General features: G+C 40.0%; 1 protein-coding gene across 1 annotated transcript; it reads left to right on the forward strand.

The window, feature by feature from the left end:
* The first annotated feature begins 1,080 nt into the window (after window positions 1–1,080).
* akap1b (A kinase (PRKA) anchor protein 1b) lies at window positions 1,081–19,151 on the forward strand. Its single transcript, XM_072393139.1, has 11 exons — window positions 1,081–1,206; window positions 4,169–5,736; window positions 9,215–9,339; window positions 9,714–9,840; window positions 10,000–10,127; window positions 10,242–10,419; window positions 12,260–12,410; window positions 13,382–13,449; window positions 14,706–14,779; window positions 14,871–14,936; window positions 15,631–19,151. The coding sequence occupies exons 2-11, from the start codon at window positions 4,194–4,196 to the stop codon at window positions 15,691–15,693; spliced, it is 2,523 nt and encodes an 840-aa protein (XP_072249240.1). The 5' UTR covers window positions 1,081–1,206; window positions 4,169–4,193; the 3' UTR covers window positions 15,694–19,151.
* Window positions 19,152–20,337: the final 1,186 nt, after the last annotated feature.

Genomic DNA, 20,337 nt, shown 5'->3' on the forward strand with positions numbered 1-20,337 from the left:
AAACTGAAGCAGCTGTCAAATGCTTTCAATGTTCTTAAGATAAGAGTTGAAACAATTGTCCTAATTTTTTCAACAGCTGTTGCTTGTATCACATTCAAAATAAGTAGCTAATATTGAAATAAAAAAATAGAGCCTTAGTTTCAACATTCAAAATGTTTATTTTGTGCTATAATGAACAACATAGAGTTCAAAAGATTTGCAAAAAGATGCCATCATTTTGTTGAGACTTTACATTGCATCCCGTCTAAACTTTCTCAGAAGCAGGGTTGCTAAGGCAGATTTAAGTCTTTCTGTTAATATGCAGGTTTTGTTTTTCTTTAAAAAAATGTTTAAATTATGAATTTAGTGAACTTTCACAATGCTATTAAATGATCTTTGCTCTTCAAATCAAACACATTTTGTTAAAACAAATTAGTTTTAGGTCAAATGAATAAAAACTGTATCAATGTTATGCTATCGAAAAAAGCTTAGTTACATTAGCTGTATCATGTTTTCCAAAGAAGTATATTGAAAATCAAACAGCAAATGCTGTTGTTTGCAGTCATTGCAACAATGTATGTGCAGTACATACTTGCACAATTTTCCTAACTTGCCTACATTTGCCTTGAAAGATATTTGAAAATATGAAGAGTTAAGTTTAATCTCACATATACAGCATTTTTATATACTGTTTCGATATTATATGTCGATCATTAATGAGTTCCCTGTCTTTTTGCATAAGAGCTAATGATTGACATATGAAGTTGAACAGAGATTATAGTTGTCTGCAGAGAGATGTAAAAAGTGATTGAAAAAGTATAAAAGTATTTTTATAAGGCTGTGTGGTTGTCTGTGTGAAAGAGTTGAGGCGTGTTTCATATTTAAGGCTGAGTGATCGTTTGCTTTCGCTTCTGAGGAGACCAGGTTCTTTCATAAATCATGGGATCAACATGGAAAGTCGTATCAGATTAACTGTAAAAGATTCAAGACAGGAGCAAGTGCCTGCACTGCGTTCTCGCTTGTCACGAGAGTGTATGCGTGAATATCGCGAGATTTAACCAGCTGTTAGTCTATGTTTTTTTTTTTTTTTTTTTTTTTTTTTTTTAATAGTGGTCCTGGTCGGTCAACACGTGGGGGGAGAGCTTGACTCTGTATATTGATACATTAGGAAATCATCTACTATCAGTATAGCTCTCATCGTGGCGGCATTGAAGAACTTGAAATACTGTGAGTAAAGAGGAGAGCATGCATTAAAGTACTACTGGGATGGTGTTAGCCTGTAGCTTTGTGCTTTCTGTACATACAGCTTGACTTGTTTGAAATCCAATCATAACGATGCAGCACTAACATATTGTGAAAATAACCATTCATTGGCGTTTTCACGCATCTTTGCAAGCTGTCCGTAGAGTAGCGTGCCGCTTACTGAGTGCAGCGATCTCATGTCATTGAACAACTAGCCTACACATTTTGCTTGTAGTCAGAAGAGCAGCTAGCCTTTGTCCCTGTTGTGTAACTTTAGTTACTGCAGATGCTCTCTTTCTTCTGTGGCCTGTACATATACTAACAACTTGGCAAAATGTGGACAGCATTAATATCTTGTAATAATACCAAATGTCTGGTAGCCGTCAGCAGCTGAATGCAGTCTGTTGTCATGTTCGCTTGGCCGGCTAGCAAGCTAGCGTGAAGGTCTGAGGCCCATATGGGACCAGGAGCAGAAAACGTCCTTTAACCCTGCGTCAGACACACACGTGCTCCCCATGTATTCACTTGTTTGAAGCTGGTTGATCCATTGCCGAAATGTTAGGGTCTAACCCGATGTCCAGTGAAGTAAAAATTCTAAAGTTACCATTATGTAACCTACCATACTGGTTATTAGCGGAGGGAATAGCGAGCTGTCGTTTGATCAAAATGGTATTATTCTTCATTAATATGGTTGTGTTTGAGCAGCTGTGTTGGGCCAGCAAGCTAACTCCACACTGTGGATCCTGCAAGAAAGGCCTCCTGACTAACCATGTTGTATTTCCAGCAGAGTTGGCGTTAAGTCATAACCACGTCTGGGACTACACGACATAAACTAAGCATATAATACTTATTACAAAATATTTGTCTTGATGCTTTTCTATGTCGTTGGCTTAGGCTGTACACTTTCTTACACGTCAAGATATTTCTTTTGGATGTGTCGTGCATTCGGATAAATTGGGTACGAGGCAATAGAGGCCAAGCGGTACGTACTCGTGCTCATTTCCCTTGTTGACTCAATCTATTATCCAAATGTGTCCTCTGGCGATGATGTGTTCAGTTTTGCAACAGCATCTTCATCTTGGTGCAAGTTATTTAGAACACACACACAACCAACTAGTCAAAATGCTCACCCTCATCGTGGTATTTCTGCTCGCTAACTTAATGATTACATCGGCTCTTGTGTGTGGCGATTGTGTGAATGATCGCTCATGACATTTTTATGTCTGGCTAGTAATGAGATAGTCCAGGCACGAGACAGCGCTAGCAGGATTATTTGGAGCCGGGCCGTCCCATTGTGGGTATTATGAGCACCTAGCTAGCCTTGAAGTCTGATAGCAGCTAATTCGGCTTCTGGAAGTTAATATTATCTCTGGTCTGGGGTAGATAAAACGGAGAGTTATGTGCCAACTTTTCGTCGTGTTATTGAAAGTTGAGTTTATTCGTGGGCCTACTTTCTCTGACAGCTGTATTTGAGAACACGCGTGTGACTGTAGCTGGCACATGAATTAAAAGTAGCTTGTAGCAGTGTAGTTTCCGTGTATCATGAGTGGCTGTGACTTGTCTGAAACTGGATAGTGATCTTGGATTATTCACTGAAACGGGGAGACTATACAAATGTGTCGTTGTGTGTACATGTACTGTTCAGTCGATGCGGCGGAATAGAATAAGAACGCAAATTAGCGGCCAAGATAAAGTGGCTGTTGGTGCAGTTCGGACAGCGGCAGGGAAACACGGCGGCTCACCCTCCGCTGAGCTCGGTCTTTAGATCGCCGGAGCTCTGCACGTTGTCAACTGTGTAACGTGTAAATGGAGCCCAGCCCCTCTTATGTGAAACACCAATGTCACGGTGTGAACGCGGACTTTGAGGTCAAGAGAAGCACCAATGAACAGCAAGCTGAGCCGTGAGCCCTGCTTCCAACTTCTACTCTACCCTTGTTCAAGGTTAATGTGTTGTGCGCCACCATTTCATGTTTCCTTCTGCCGGAGGTGGACATTGAACAGAATCAATGACAGCATGTCTTCCTGTGGTTATTGTAATATCCACATTGAGGAAGAAATGTATGCAGAATCTAACCACGGAAAGATTCCTTCCAGGTTTTACTTTGACTTTTTTCATTGAGTTTCTTTGTTCTTCACATAAGTTGTGGTATGTTTTAATCACTCTCCTCATGCTAAATTTAAATTTAAAGCTTGATTTTTGCTCACAGCACAGCCACAAAGTAACTTGCACGGAACCATTTTTCATCATTTAAATTATCATAAGATTGAATACATTGTTACCCAGCATAGCTACATTGTTCATGTTTCTTTCTTTCTTTTGAATCAACATATTTCCATTCAGTAATAGACAGTGAAGTCTATTGGAAGAACCAAACATCTAGCACCCACAAATCTTTTGAAACAACTTTTTGTCGGCCTACTTCCAGTCCTTTGATGTCTGAATGTACCATAAAGGAACTTGGATGAATACAAAAGATATTATGATAAATAAATGTGATATTTTAGCTGTTTTAATGTAATGCTCAAGACACAAATTCAGTTAACCTGTGAAGCTGGTTCGTGGAGAGGGCAACAAGAAATGTCTGATTTTAAATGTTTGTTTTTCCTCTAGATTTTAAAATTAAGTGAAAATCATCCCTCAGTGATGTCTTATGGCCAAGTAAAATGGTTTTGTGGAGTGTTTTATTTGTGTCGAAGAAGCAGATTTTCTTTCTAAGACAGCAGACAAGATTACTTAGTTTTCGTGATATTTATACTCTCTGACTCGCTGTAATCAGTCTTTTGTTGGTGGAACCATCGCAGTTATCATTTACATATCCTACCCTTGAGAGCATCATCAGCGTTCAGTACCAAGTGCCAGGTCAGGCTTCTGATACTGGCTTTAAATTCTATTCAGTGTTGTCTGCCAGCTAACACAAATCTACATCTGTGTCTTTGTAAATTTCAGGCGTGGCTGCTGGTGTCTTGAAGAAATGCCGTTGAGGTTTCGCTCTGTTGTGCCCTACACACTGCCTGGAGTTCTCGTGTTGATTGGGTGGTGGTGGTACACATCACGGAAGAAAGAAAGGCTCATAAGCCATGACAGCTCAGAGGGCCCTCCGACTGCTGTGAGCCTCAAAACATCTCAAACAGAGGGCAGCAACGGTTTGGTTGAGAAAGGCACACCCCCACATGAACCAGACAGCCCCATCCATAGACCTCCACAGGTCACTAGCCAGAGAACAGAACATGAAATTATTTCTCAAATCCATAGCCTGGACAATGAACCAGCACCTTCACTGGAACAAAGTTGTGAAGAAGCTGCCCCTCACCATGGCAGATTAAGACAAGAGGAAGTGAATAAACCATCATACTCTACTCTACTGTTACTTGATGACCAAGATATCTCAAAGGGATCATTGAAAGACCACAAAGCCCCAGAAAGAGACTCATCACCTGTCGGAGTAAGAGATCTGGAGAAAAAACTAAAAGATTCAACAGCTGCTCCAGAAGCCTCTGTAGAGGAGGACATCACAAGTTGCTCTCCCACAAAAGTACACCTTTCTGATACAAAGAGACCAGAGCCAGAGGGTGAAGTTGCAATGCATCACAGCACTGTTGGTACACAAAATGAGAGGCTTTGTGTACTTACCCCACCCAAATCGCAGAGGGTCATCCCATCAGAGGCTGATTCTCTGGAGACTCCTCCTTTGGCTCAAGATTTACACCAACACATTCTAACTAGTACACCTACTCACCCCACCCTCATCTCCACAGTCCAGGTTTCCACCTCCACATTACTGACCCCAGAGGACACTCACTTAAAGAAGAGCACTAATGAGGAGCAGGACCTGGAGCTTCTGGCAGCTGGACTCATAACTGAGGTCATCTCGGCAGCCACCCAGGAAGTCCTTGGTGTCACCAGCTGCAAGGTCACAGACAACAGCCAGCTAAACTCTAGTAGCAACACACCAATGGCCAGCAGCAAGCTGTGCTCACAAGAGGAGCAAGTCACAGTAATACAACAGCACTGTCATCTGACACTTCCCTCTAAAGGAGGCATTGAGGGTAGAGAAGCAACCGAGAAGGAGGTGCAAGGAGTGCCAAATGGTTGCCCCTTGGCTCCAGTTGTGGAAACTGCTAAGGCCAGTGATGGGGTTCATCATACAAAGGATGCACAGAATGACACCTGGCCAACACCAACAGATCAAGCAACTCCAATGTTAAACATTAAACTTAAAGGTGACGAGGTGGCAACACTGGCTGAGGATTCAGCCTGCAGCACCTGCCACTCTGAAGATGGCATCAGCAACGAGGACTTACAGAGCAGCACGTTTGAAAACCAAATGGATGTTATCCAGGTTACAGACTTGTCAGCGAAGGAGGCCACACAGCCTCAGTCACTAATTGAGACCATCTCAGAAGCAGCTGAAGAAAACTCAGTGGATGCTGTGTGTGAGATAAAGAGACTTAATGGGATTGGCCTGAGGAATGGAGCTCATGGAACTTGTGAAATGGACACAGACCAGTCTGGAGGTGAGGCATAAATCTGTTTGCTCTGACTGTTAGTCTAAGATTTTTCTGGGCATAGCATAACTGTACTTGTGACTTTCAAAAGTTTGGTAATATATCGGTCGAAGGTTAACGTCTTATATGCATAACATGAACAATTGAACTAGGTAGGTTATCAGAGGGTCTGGACATTCAGCTCCAGAATTTTATCACTTAACTTTCCAATGATAGAAAAAACACATTTCTGGGGTTTCTTGATTGTTATCAGTCTGGCCACATATGTCACCAAAAATCTGTGGAGGAAAATCTACCACAGATTTTCTAAATGTCGGTTCTTAAACAACCTGCAGGCTACTCTCTAACACATGCTTGCCTCTGTCCGTTACAAATAGCTCAGATTCAGTTGGACCTGTATGACATTGTGGCATTTGATAACCACAAACTATCACAGTATGGTGGTATTTCAACAAAAAGTCTAAAATATTTTGACGTAGTTGGATTTAAAAAAAAAAAATTGTTTTTCAACATGTAGAATATTTGGAACATTATGTTAAGTAAGATTAAGAAAATTATTATATTGATAGTTATATAGAATTCCTCTAAATGCATTTCAAATAAATGCAATCCCTTAAAAAAATCAAAACATAATAGCATGAGCTTAGAAAGAACACCTCTAAATTAAATGAAAATGAATGCTTCCACGTAAGTGAGGCCAAACCTGTAGTTCAACCTGGAGTTTTTTGGAGACAGGGTCACTATCTACACATGTCATGTTATGATTTCATGGTGAGGGGTATGGTAAGGGGAGAGAGAAAGGAAGTGTGTTGGCTCATGTGTTAACTTTACACCAACACACATTCCTGCATCATCTTTACAAAATCCAAAGGTGCTGAAAACTCTAGAGAGCCAGGAGGCCAAACTTTTTGATCAGATGTTTGATCACCTAAACTACAATATAAAAGGGATACAAGCTGAATTTGACTATAGTACTAAAGTAAAAGTTTTCATTCAGCAGGAAATCCGTATGTCTCTGAAATTCTCCTGCCTCGTATAATGTTAGGTAAGTAACTAATTATCTTCCTCAGTAGCAAGGATATTCAGCTATTTATTTAACTGCAGCTAGATAGTCTGGCTACAGATAGTTGTAGCTGGTCACAAATGTTCATGCTCAGTTCTGCTCCCGTACAGGGAAAATGATCATTTTACCTGTATATAAGTACTGCATACAGCCGCTCTTCACAAGTGAATCTTGCATGTCGAATTCCCTTCCTCCTTTAAGACACAACTTGTTAAATAGCCAACTTTGTGTTTTTAAACTGAAGTTTGGATGTTAACCTCCTTCGGCCACCATAAACGGCTGTTTTTAGTAGAATTTAGTTGATATGTCTGTGGTGACTTAATATGGTTAACATCGGTGTCTAATATAGATATATAAAGTGATAAAAGATGCTGTGAAAATTGAGATACTTTTAAATCTTGGATCTTAAATGCATCTTTTCTTAATTTTCTGTTTGGGGAAAGAAAGAAAAAAACAGCATTTGGGCTGTAATGATTTTTTTCCTGCTATCAGAAACAGAAATAGGCTGCTTTAATGCACACTAGCTGGCGACCTTTAGAATAATGTGTGCACGATTTGGTATGGACTTTTTCCACTGTAGCTGGAGATGCTCTCACAGCAAGAAATGCACGAGATGAAATGTTAGTTTATGTATGTTCATTCGTTGGCTAAGGACACACTGTCATGCTGGCTGTAGCTTACACGAGTTTATATCATATATGTTTACGTACATTACATATAAAGTTATAAAAACCTGGGCATCCCATAAGAAATTTAATGCAGTAAACACAAAAATAATCAAGATATTCTTTAAGTCGTACCAAAAACACTCTGGCTCTATATTGATTATTCTGTAAATAGTCACTGTATTGATCCCAGAGGGAAATGGGTTAGCAGTTAGCTGTAAGTTAGCAGCAGATGCCAGCAAACAATGCTTTCTCATCAACAGTAACGGACCAAGCCGGAGATGTACACAGCGTAACTCGTAGTAATGCATGCATACCGTTAATTACTGTCTTTAAACATTTAGTATATACTAACCTCATTAAACAATTGTTCTTGGAGACCTACATCTTTATCAGAAGCATGCCAATGTAATGTTAACACACCGAGGTCAGTGCACGGCATTCAATGTAGCAGCGAGAGTGAGGAAAGGGCCGGTGTTGTGTTGGAAAAACACCTTAAACACAGCTGCAGGTTGTCTTGAGTTACAGAATGGAACCATTCAACTAGAAAGCTTCAGTTAAAGTAATGTGGGAACAATAATCTTCATATTTCAGAAAGTAACAGCAATAACGCCTTAGAAGTAGGTGTATGTCATCATTACCCAAGTCATTAGATGAATAAATACAAAATAAACAAACCAAGACTAGTTATTTCTCAGATACTTCCCTTTCCCTAGTCAGATGTTCAGGCTCTGAGAGTTGGAACTGATCCCTCTTTGTGGCTTAATTTCTTCGCAAATCCAGCATTGAACTGGACAAAGTTGTTAAAACAATTCAGTGACAAGTGGTTGCTGCACATAGTCTTTTACCAACTCTTAAATACAGTTTATCCACTGGGCTCTTATGTCTGCAATCTGCTGGCAGATGGAAGATGCATGCTCCTCAGTACAGCTGACAGCAGAACATTTCCATGCAAAGTAGGACTTCATTTGTCTACCAGGTTGGATGCGAGTGGGCAAGGCTCAGATTAATCAGGCTTCGCAGAGGAGGGGGGGAGTCAACTTCATGAGTGATGTAAATTTGAAATGAAAATCAGATTAGCTCGTGAGGTGGGGCAATTTAAAACAAAGTGGCACTAAAATAAATTTGAGAAAGAAGTTTTTTCACTTGCTGGTGACCTCAGACACCCTAATATATGCTCCCAGGAACATAAAAATGTGATTTGTTTGCCATATTTTGCAATCTTTAATATTGTTTTTCCAGTTGTAAGAAGTCCAGACTATGACCCCTGAGTTGCATTTTGCGGACAGCGTGGCAATGATATCGATAGGATATTAAAACTGTGCTGGTTGTCATACCCAGACTGCTCAGTCATCTACCTGTCACAAACTATTTGTTAAATTAAATGACACAATATGTGTGCAGCTCATTGGAAAGTGACTGAAGTGCCAAGCAAATAACTTGAATCAACATGCATAATTTCATTTTATTTTGATATCGTTGCTGATAAATGCTTTGGTAATAAATGCAGTTTATCCTACAGAAATGCCAAACTAAAGTTTGATTTTAAAGAGGAGATTTTTCCCTAAATAGTTTAACTTGTTGTTTTTTCTCTTGTAAAGTCCTACTTTGCTCTGATATTTTCCCTTTGAAATAAAACAGAAATGAAGTATTTTCTTTCTATGACCAAATATTTTATTTCTCAGTACTTGATGCCAGGCTTTTATAAATGGTGGAATGTTTGTGTGAATGATCGTGTTTACCATGTGTCTGTGTCCAGGTTCTGATGTGAACAGTATGGACTCGGTTGACAGCGGGTGCACTATGGGTGCTGTGGAGAGCCAAAGCAACAGTGCTATCGCCTCAAGCTCAGAACTCATCATTTGGGAGATTGAGGTGCCAAAGGTTAGTCATGACCTTTGGCACCTGACATGACCTTTTACTATGGTCTCAGCACTCCTTTATACTACAAAAGACCTCGAAGAAATTTCACTACCAGAATGCAAATCTAATGTATGCTGTTAACAAAGGGCTACTTTTGAGACATGTTGGCATATTTTTTGTTGATAAATTATGACGCCACAAACCTGATGTAAGTGCTGTTTAATGTAAAATCTTCTTTTTTACATTATTTGATGAAAGAATGCATAGAACCATTCTTGAGTCTTAAGATCTGTCTGTTGTTCTGTCCATTTTATTTTATTCTTAGAAAAGTCTCAGGTGTGGGATGCTTTGAAAATGTTTAAATGTTGACTGATCCACCTGCCTCCCTGTACCAGCACCTTGTAGGGCGGCTGATTGGGAAGCAGGGGAGATATGTGAGTTTTCTGAAGCAGAACTCTGGTGCAAAGATCTACATTTCCACTCTGCCTTATACACAGGAGTTCCAGATCTGTCACATAGAGGGTTAGTATGTATGAGCTTGTTGAAATACGAAGGGTCTTGTATAGGAAACTGATTGATGTTGTTACTTTCAGAAAAACCTGAGTTAAACTTTGCTTTCATTCTCCTGTTGATCTAGACTCAACTGGTAAACCCGGGACTTGTGTTTTGATCTGTCTCTAGGTGCACAGCAGCAGGTTGATAAAGCCCTATCACTTATTGGCAAGAAGTTTAAAGACCTGGACTTGACCAATCTATATGCACCTCCACCACCGCCACTCACCTTGCCATCACTTCCCATGACTTCCTGGGTAAGTACAAGTTCTATTATCTTAACTGCCACTGACTCCTCAGGGAAGCAGACTGAACCATGGCAACACTTTACACTACACCTAAACATTCTCTTATGTCCTTTGTCTTCTCAGCTCCTGCTCCCCAGTGGTGTAACAGTTGAGGTAATTGTGGTAAACATTGTATCAGCTGGTCACATTTTTGTTCAGCAGCACACCCACCCCACCTACCATGCTCTGCGAAGTCTCGACCAGCAGATGTTCCTGTGCTACTCCCAGCCAGGCACCCCCACTCTGCCCTCACCCGCTGAAGGTAACTTTTGTTGGAAAATCATTCATTTCCATTTTGATTTAGAAAACCACATTTTCTCAGTGGCTCTGACACCTCAGCATTGGTAAGTTTTACATGTTAGACAAGCAAGAGAAAGTCCACGATAAAAACATTAAGAATTATCAAAGGAGCCTTGTTCAGTAGGCAGCATGTGCCAGAGATGGGGACACGAGTCGCACTTAAGTCGCACAAACAAGGACTCGAGACTTGACTTCAGACTTGCTCTCAAAAGACTTGAGACTTGACTTGGACTCGAGGTTTCGGACTCGTAAACAGTCTTCATTTCATGAAATAATTGTTTCAGATCTTTATTTCATTAATTCCGATGTATGACAAAGCTGATGGCAGGCTGAGCGCAACATGGCGTCACACGTGTGCAGCCACTGATATCACAACTACTCTAACCATGGCAATGTTGAGCTGGAACTGTGCCATATGTTGTCACGTTTGGTTAAAAAGCCTTCACACAGACAGCAGCAGCGCTCTGTCACACTTTTCGGTCTTTGGTTACACACTCCCATCACACATTGTATTAATGTGTTGAATGATAGAAAGCTTAATTTGAGACTTAACTTGGACTTGGAAAAAATGACTTCTGAATATGTCTGGCATGTGCAGCTTTGGAAAACTCAGTTAACTGTTTCCACATGTAAACTGTCAAACTTAGCATGGTTACTCATCACAAGGGATGTCAAAAAGTACCAAAATAAGTAACCAGCAATGGGGAAAAAAAAAAAAAAGTTTTCAGAAGTGTTTTCATGAATAAAGTGAATTAGAAAATCTCAAGAAGATGCTAGGAAAGAAGCCATTTGACCAGAGACTGCAAGAGGCTGCCACTCATGCAGTGCTATTTTAAAAGTTCAAAATGCAGAAAGTCGCATTAAATTAAGCTCTGAAAATGCCGAACAGGACTCAGTCTTAGTTATCACATATCACCTGGCCAAAGATACGGCCCCAATAAACACTACAACACGAGGGATTTCAGAGGATGATAAACACGCTCAACAAACGGTACTCTATGCTCTCCCGCAACTACTTTTCTGACGTTGCGCTGCCCGACATGCACAACAAGCAGCGGGCAGTGGTCGAGGCAGAATAGCGGAAAATAGAAAATTTTTCCATTACTTCTGATTTATGGTTCAGTCGCACCATGGAGCCATATTTGAGCATGACGGTTAATTTTTATAGCGCCTGATTTCACTATCAAAAGCCTGACAGCTTCCAGACAGCTTTTTTTCCCCCCTGAAGACCATACAGGAGAGAACCTAGCACAGGGATTAAAGGACGCCCTCTCATCTGGGCTCCTGAAAGAGGATAAACTGACCTGCATCACAACAGTCAAAACTATTAAAGGCCATTTCCCTCAATGACTGAACCAGGATGCAATGTTTTTTTGTTTTGTTAAAGCTCATCAGTGCAATAAACTTTTTTATGAAAAATAAATAATAATAATCGTGACCTCAATTCTAAGCAAAAAAATTGTGATTCACCTTTTTTCCAGAATCGTGCAGCCCTAGTATCTAGACATTTGATGGAATCCCAGCTGGGATGTAGACGCTGGCAGAACTGTGTGAGATCGATAGCAGCTCGTGGTTTATTTTGTGCAATCGCTGCACAAAGTACATATTTTTTCCCTCTAAGTTCCTTGCCTGCAATCTGTACTTTAAATGAAAAATTAAATTTGACCTGTGTGACTAATATACTTTACTGTTGTAATGTAATAATATTGTTAACATCAGCTGTTCCCTTGCAGTGATGAAAGGGCTAGTTTCAGCCTGTTCTTTGAGATGAAGAGGCTTTTCTCTTGTTTGCCTTCTTCCAGTTGGTGTCATCTGTGCAGCTCCAGCAGTGGAAGGAGCCTGGTGGAGAGCTCAGGTCATCACCTTCTATAAAGACACGAATGAGGTGGAGATTAGATACGTCGACTATGGAGGCTACGACAGAGTTAAGATTGACTCACTGCGGCAAATCAGGCGAGTGTTAGGTGTCCCACTGCATTCAATTGGCTGATGAGAAAATGCAGGTGAAACTGCAGTCTGCTGTGTTTATACTTTCTGTGAGTTTTCTTAACTCATCCCCACAAGACAGACTGGTAACCCACAGTGACAGCCCTGAAACATAGCTTCCCTATAGTTTCTGTCTCTTCATCTTTTAGTTTGGCTTAATTAACAGAAATTGGAAATATGATAACAAACTAATTAAGCGTATACTGCAGAGCTAACATTACAAACCACACTTTGATTTTGCCATCGAAGGTTAATCCTGGTATCACTTTTGTTCCATCCTGATGGGAATAAAAGATGAAAAGTGAGTTATTTTATTGTAAAACTTTGTTTCAGTGCTGCAGGTTTACCAGACATTGTCTTTTCCTATGGTTTCTTGACTAGTGTATGCCCATTGTTGCATAACCCAAGAGCTGGATCTATTAAAAAGCTGACTTCTGGTTTCTGTCAGTACGGCTCCTGCGTTTGGCAAGTAGCTGCTGGCTGTAGACTTGGGCTTCATGTGCTCTAATTCTCATTCCGTCAAGGTTCCATCAACTCCTTCTTAGTGAAATGTGTCATTGTCTGACTAGTGATGCAAGCAGGGAAGGATGAAGAGATCATTGTGGTGCCATTTGTAAACGTAATGTTTCATTCAATAGAAGAACTTGCATTCTGACACATTTAGACCCTGAAGTGTCAATTTTATAATAGAAGTGGTTGAGAAAAGTCTATCACACACTTGTTTACCTACATGTACCTGTTGTACGGTAACATCACTTTCCTCTGCTCAGGCTCAAAGCGTGAGTTCATTTGTGAACTATTAGCTCTGATGCTGATTTAAAAAGAAATGATGAGAATCAAATTTTGAGACTGTCAGTACAGAGTGTGTACTGTTGTACACTCTATGAGCTACAGTGTACGCCCATATTTCTAACAGATGATTTCTTTTTATTTTCCAGGTCTGATTTTGTAACACTACCATTTCAAGGTGCTGAGGTATTGCTAGACAACATTGCTCCACTTCCAGGTACAGCACTGTTGGCATGCGTTTTTCTTTAGCCTTTTTAAGTGTTTGGACCAGTTGGTCTATGCAGAGTGGATCTTGTCAACTTGGTGTCAGTTCCTGTCGAGGATATTAGATTTTTGAATTGTCAAATTTCAGGATTGGTATTTGTAATACCACAATAAAATGTCTTTAACAACTAAACCAATGTTATATTTAGTTGGCTTTTTGGATTGTGCAATTTTCAAGCTCAGGACATTTTTTTTTCCTTCTTCAATTAACAATTGTAATTTTTGTCAGATTTCAGTGGAGTCGAATCCCCTTTAGTCCCTCTGCTCTGAATGATGCGCATTACTTACATTTCTTTTTCATGCCATTTTTTTTTCAGCACAATAATCTAGCAAAGAGCTCATTGACTCAGCACACACTACCAAATCAGTTTAGTTAATTCTGTTGTCACTCATGCCAGCCACAGAGCTAATGCTTACAGTAATGAAATACTAAAGAACTCATTGAATATTGATTGATTTATAGATATTCAGCTGATCAGCACAAGTGAGAAAGGGTCAGTTACTTGAACCAAGTTAACAACGGCTTGTACACTGAAATGACTGATTGAAAAAGATCGAACACCACAGGAGGGAAGTCATTTCCAAAGTCCTGATCTATTGACGAACTGTGCAACGCTGTGTCCAACCACAGTAACATGAACTGCATTTATGCAGTCGGGCCACTGGGAGCTAGAGCTATCTTAAAGTCAGCACATGCTTGTGGCCTAAATCATAAAGCTCTGAGTCAAAACCGCCTGTACTTCACTCGTGCTGCCATTGGCCCTGAAGTATTGCCCTAAAAATTCCCCACAATAAACTCGCCCAACCTGTTCTGAAACAGCCCAAAGCAGTGGGAGCATGTGCATTTATGCACAACAGTAGGAAATTATTACAGGTGGTGTGCACATGCAGTGTTACTCTGGGGGAAAAAAAGAACAAACAATAGGTGGGTAGAATTTCTCTCACAGTAAACGAAAAGGTGTGTTCAAACAGAAACATCTTCTGGAAGGGTTAATCCAGTTTTACTGCAGAAATGAAGCACACAGCTGAACTCCCCTCTCATGGTGTTTGATTTTGCTTTTCTTTTTTTCAACCAGTCACTTCTGTATACCAGCAAATGTCAACTTGGTTAAAGTAACTCTCGCTCATAATGAGCCGTCCCATCTCTATCCCATAACAGGTTTACTTTCTCTGCAGTGTTGCTTTAATTTATCATTTGTCATTTATCAGGGGAGGATCGTTTCTCAACAGACTCAACATCAGCATTTGAGGAAATGACCAGGGGTGTGGCTTTGCTAGCACAAGTAAGCACAGAAGCCTTCTTCCACTGAACCTCATCAGGGTCATGCAATCATTTTTAGCTCACTGGCTATTTGTATTTGTCTTTCTACGAAGGTCTCAAACTATGATAACAACACCGGCCTCCCACTGGTCCACCTGTGGAACATGGTCGGAGATGAGGTATGATGTATAGATTCACCAGGTTTGAGTGACTTTTTCTGTAATCTTGGGAGTGGTTTACCACAAGAGGAATTCTAGAGGCCCACATATTATCACAATGACATAAATTAGCTGGTTTTCGTTGTAGTGTAAATTATGATATTTGGTATTCAAGTAACTGTCTGAGAGATGGTATAGAGTAGGTGTCCTTCAATTAGGTCAAGATTCTGTTACACAAGGCCTTATAAGTAAGGGATATTCCAACTCGGTGCAGGTGAGAGTTACTTTAGTAGCCTGACAAATTGGTAGGTTCTTGAGATCAGTACATAACATATTTAGCTGACTTTATGGAAAACCTGGAATTGGTACACTTGATACCAAAAGTTCAGTATAGGCTATTTTAAAACGGTACAGCAACAGGCAGGTCAAATTCTTGCAGAGTAATGATGTTCTTACTAGAGTTCTTTGCTCTCATCCCTCCTCATCCTCTTTGTTGGAGGGATTTATTTTGCCAGAGTCCACCTTGCTCTGATTTTCCTGAGACGCAGGCTTTATTTCCATTAATCAATAAACTGTTCAGTTCTCATTAGATAACCACATAAATTCCTTTTCAACCAAAGCAAGTATACGCTATCCTGCTAAATGTTCTAAATGTTAAATGTGCTAAATGTGTATTGATGTAGCCTTCATTTGAATGCTTGTCTTCCTCTTGCAGGTGGTTTCAGTGAACCGTGCGCTGGCAGAGAGAGGCCTGGCTGTTTGGGTGGATGGATTTTGAACTCATGATGTGGTTTGAGTTCCAAATACCCACCCCGTCCCCTTACTCTCTTGTCAGCAGTCTGGGACCCAGGTCATCTTTGGGATCCTGACCCTACCAGGCACACCACATGGTCTGAGAAGATTGTTTTTCTTTTTCAGTTGTGCTCATCTCCCTCCACCATTCTTTTGAACAGAAATCAAACCTTGTTTTCAGGCAAAATCTACAGGAATACAACACTACTTCTAATAAGATGAGCTTCCTCTCTTCTTGTCCACAAAAAGTACATCAAGAAGGAAAGGAAGAGGTTCTTGTAATTTTTAAAAGAAAAATCTATATTGTAACTAAATAAAGGTTCATGAAATATTTTTTTAGCCCCCATTCTACCTTTATATTTGCTCTTGGTCTTTGCACACTGACTGTGGATCATCAGGCTACATGGAAGGACCTGGCAAACCACTGGTTGTAATCATCTGTTGGTCGGTCCGTTTCCAAGTAGACTGATTGTTTTGATGGAATGTGGTGTGGAGGAGGTGATGATGTGAAGCATCCTGTGGCCTCCACATGGACTTCTCTGGGCTGTGATCCAGTGAAGACAGAGGAATGAGCCGTTTGCCTTTGCTTTGCTGTTTTCCATCTCTGTAATACACATTAGAAGAGACTGAAATTGTATTGTACCACACCAAATGCACTTGAACTGAATTATTTTTGTTCTTAGTTTTTTTTTTTTTTTTTTAACTGACACTCAGTTGTGCAAGACTTCTTCATCTCAATGTTTAAGTTGCATTTTGCTGACTGTAAGGCTGCACACAGCTGAGAAAACTGATCAGTGCCAGCATATAATCGTTAACGGCAGGTTCTGTTCTAAATGGCTGATATAATTGTACTCATCCACTCAGGCTGTGTTATAGCTCCTCCAAATCTCCGTATTTTGTCTGCTAAAGTCCTAAAAGCTCAGCTGTCTTTGTTTTTGTGCACAACATAAATCTTCTGCTCTCGAGAACCGTGATATGATTATGGTTGGATTATGGGAATGTTGTATAGTACTTAATGACTTTAACGGAGTTGGAGTGGGTTTTTAAGCCGTTAAAACACCTGATAGCAGTCTGAAGGGAAATGAAGCTGCTAGACATCTGTGTTGGCTTCTTTTGACATTTTGCATTGCTTATTACGTCTGATGCATGGCCTCTGGTTTATTAGTGATTCCAAAGAAATTGGAATTGATATTATTTGAGATGAACACACTTTGTCATAAGTGCAGGTAGAGGTCTGCAAAGCTTTAAAGCAATGAGGGAACCCATGATATTTTGGACCGACGAGGCAAAACACTACACAACCTGAAGACTATTGTTAACTTTTGAACTCAGTTGGTAGTAGCTTGTCCATCTGATACGCCCTTCTTTTCTGATGCTGATAAGATCAGGGCCTTGAGCTTATGTGGATTTAAAGTCCATCTTTTTGAAGATTTGACTTAATTCCAGACTAATTTATCTTTGGCTTAATGTTTATTTGCATGTGGCCCTTAGCCCAAGATGCTGATGGGGATTTTGGGGCCTCTGAGTCTGACTGAGTGGCACCATGATACAGTTAATAAACTGACTGGTTTAGCTCACAAGTGAGGTCTTGTGAAATGGTGGCATTACAAACCGCATCAACAGAGCCCTGATTGGAGAACTTAATGTGAACTGAAACCGTTCCATCTTGCAGTTTCTAAGGCAGCAGAGCATGTTGTCCAGCAAACAAGTATACAAAATGGAAACACAACTTGAAGAGATTCTAAAAAAATTTTAAAAGACTATGTGAAAAATGTCTTTTAGTATTATTGAACCATTCCTTGAATTCTAACCAGAGTATCTTTGTTCATCTTGACATCTGGACAACTGAAATCCGATGTTGCACATTAATACCGAACTGCCAGATTGTTGTGTTGTGAAAGAAAAGGGAAGCAAGGACAGGACAGCAAAAGGTTGATTTCATACTTTTGATACTTATGCCACTTAATGTGAGTCTGAGCTGTAATGATGGAATCAATTTGAGAGAAATGGCCCAGTCCAAATGGTCAGCTGTTGACAAACTTGCAACTGATCCTGAGGTAGCCATATTATACAGTATGTTCATCTAGTAACATCACCATTTAACACTGTTCTTTTAAAACTCTGGTTTATTTTCCAAATTTGGAAGAGGACAGTGTGAACCCAGACAAACGAAACCAAGTCGGTTCATGAGCTGCATCTGGCAGTCGTTTGCCTGTCCGTCACAGAAAAGCAGGCTGCTTGCTATGTGATGCATATGTCTGACAGATATCTCAGAAGCTTGGCGTGAGACGAGTTCAGTGAGATAAAAGATTGTTTAAAAACTTTGATCACAGTCGTGCAGATCACCTGAGTATACAGTGCAGAAATGAGAGTAACAAATTTAACTAAAGTGGGGGAAGTCCACTATTTGCCACAACAGCAGTGACTGAAGCTTCACACTGAAATCTACATCTGAATGCTGCTGTGACCATAGCTAGCCATAATTTGTCCGACCTTCCCTTTGATGACTAATGATTCGGCAATGTCTGATTCAGTGTGAGGGGCTGATGTATCCCAGCAAAGGCTTTCAGTTTTAGATAAAAATATCCTGGAATCCCTGTACTTAAAAAAAGGCAAAATAATTAGTCACTTCAATGGCGTTTAAATCACTGTTCTAGCAATAAGGCAGCTTTGACTAATAAAGGACAGTGGGGTGGATGGGCCTTGAGGAGTTCTATTTGACAGATGTAAGCACTGGGAAAGTATGCTGATAAGAAACATTTATTAATATACCTCAGGAATGTGTAATTTGGACGTTGCTCCGTGCTTCTGTCTGCCTTCGAGCAGCTGATTGAGGAAAAGAGGAGAATTATGCTTGAAAAACCTGTGACTGATATATAGGACTCAAAGACATTTTCAGAGTATAACATACTGTACACAAGAGTTGTACGAGGTGTTGAGGAAGGTATCCACATGTTGGTGCTGGATTTGGAGCAGTAGCCATAAATGTCTGTTGGCATGTTTGCATCCCTCCATTTATGTTTCACACCTGCTCCTGTTCCTTTTTTCTTTTGACAACCAGATTGAATATGACATGCCCATGAAATCCCTCCATAACACCTTGAGAATCAAAGTGGAGATTTTCTCATTTCTCTGTAAATAAGATATCAGACTGACTGTACTTTTCTATAACACTGGAGAGAAAAAACATAAAGGGAACATTATTTTGCTATGATTAATTCTGATTCATCTTGCTTCCCCTCTCTCTGTCACTCAGTGTTCTTGAGCTGAGACTGTCAAGTGTTGCATAGCTAGATGAGTCGTAATATGATTATTTAAATGGGTGTAAAGCAGCTGTGCTCAAAAGCATTTAACATGTACAGATCCAATTTTGTTAGGCTCATCTTAAGTTTGATTTGTTGATTGTACAGATCTATTAGGGAAAAATAAAAGTTATTGAAAGTGTGTTTGGTTCTTCCCCTGTGTCTTCATTTGTGGTGGGATTAATGGGTATTTTTTTCATCACATCTTGTTTGGCAATGAGGTTGCTTGAATTTCCTGCCTTGCTCTCATTCATTGCAGTGAAAAATGTATGGTGCTGTCATCTGAGCTCATTGATTCTTCAGCTTTCCTAATCTTCATATTTTAAGTTTATAACCCTGGTAGTTATGTTCTTTCTTAGCTACTCTGTCACTTACTAAAATGTCTAGGACCATTAAGCTATTCCACATTTTCTCAAATGAAATGTCACTGTTCCAATACAGGGTTTCTGCAGTTTCAGGACTGTAGCTGCAGTCCCTACTCTCCTGTTGTTGAAGTTGCAGGATCAAATCCAGCTTTAGGCATGATGTTGTCTCACTTTTCACAAGCTTGAACAAGATACACAGGTCTAACATGTTATTCTGATGAGTCTGCAAAAAGTGCAGGTGCACAAAGTGCCCTCTAATTGTGATTCAAATGTGAAAACATTCCCACAATCTAAAAAGAAACCAAAGCATTTATGTTTGATTTCTCCATGTACTTTAAGCACAACGTACATATAATCTATGTATGCCTTTTGGTTAGGGTTGTAGTGACAGCAGGGGATGGCTGACTGGAGAGTCGTCTGCTTCATGCTGTCAAGTCTCACTGGAAAGTAATTCTTAGATTTTAAGTTACTGATTTTGTAATTTTACAATTCTTATAGCCATTGTGTGTTTTTTGGACTTAGTCGTGAGTTTATGATCTAGTTTCCATCACTAGTGTAGCTTAAACAGCTTTATTGTCAATTGAAATTGCTGTGGTCATTAGAAAAGTTTAGCTTGTGTTCCTGTAGACATTTTCGTTAAATGCTCATGAAAACATGAGCATTCACCCATCTTTTTGATAATTGATAATTGTCCTTTGACAATCACCATGCAATTTACCCTTAGAATAGCTTTATCAAGGTCATTAGTGGTATATTTAATGACACTATCAGAATATGCTTTTGTGTAAAACAGGCAATGGTTAATTAGAACAACATACTGACCAATATTGAAAAGACTGTTTATAATTTATTGGTCAGCTTCTCCATACCCCATGTCTTGACATATTGAAATATATTTGAGCTAGTGCCATTTTGTGAGCTACTGTATGAGCTGAAATGTAGCTGTCACTACTTGATATGAAT

The sequence above is a fragment of the Leuresthes tenuis genome, unplaced genomic scaffold (assembly GCF_036924035.1).
Source record: "Leuresthes tenuis unplaced genomic scaffold, fLeuTen1.0.hap1 SCAF_9, whole genome shotgun sequence".
Taxonomy (NCBI): domain Eukaryota; kingdom Metazoa; phylum Chordata; class Actinopteri; order Atheriniformes; family Atherinopsidae; genus Leuresthes; species Leuresthes tenuis.

Excerpts from the sequence above, each read along its gene's own strand:
- akap1b (XM_072393139.1), top strand. The coding sequence starts at position 4,194 with ATGCCGTTGAGGTTTCGCTCTGTTGTGCCCTACACACTGCCTGGAGTT. Across the intron at positions 9,841-9,999 it reads CCAGATCTGTCACATAGAGG|GTGCACAGCAGCAGGTTGAT; the intron begins GTTAGTATGTAT and ends ATCTGTCTCTAG. Across the intron at positions 13,450-14,705 it reads CAACATTGCTCCACTTCCAG|GGGAGGATCGTTTCTCAACA; the intron begins GTACAGCACTGT and ends GTCATTTATCAG.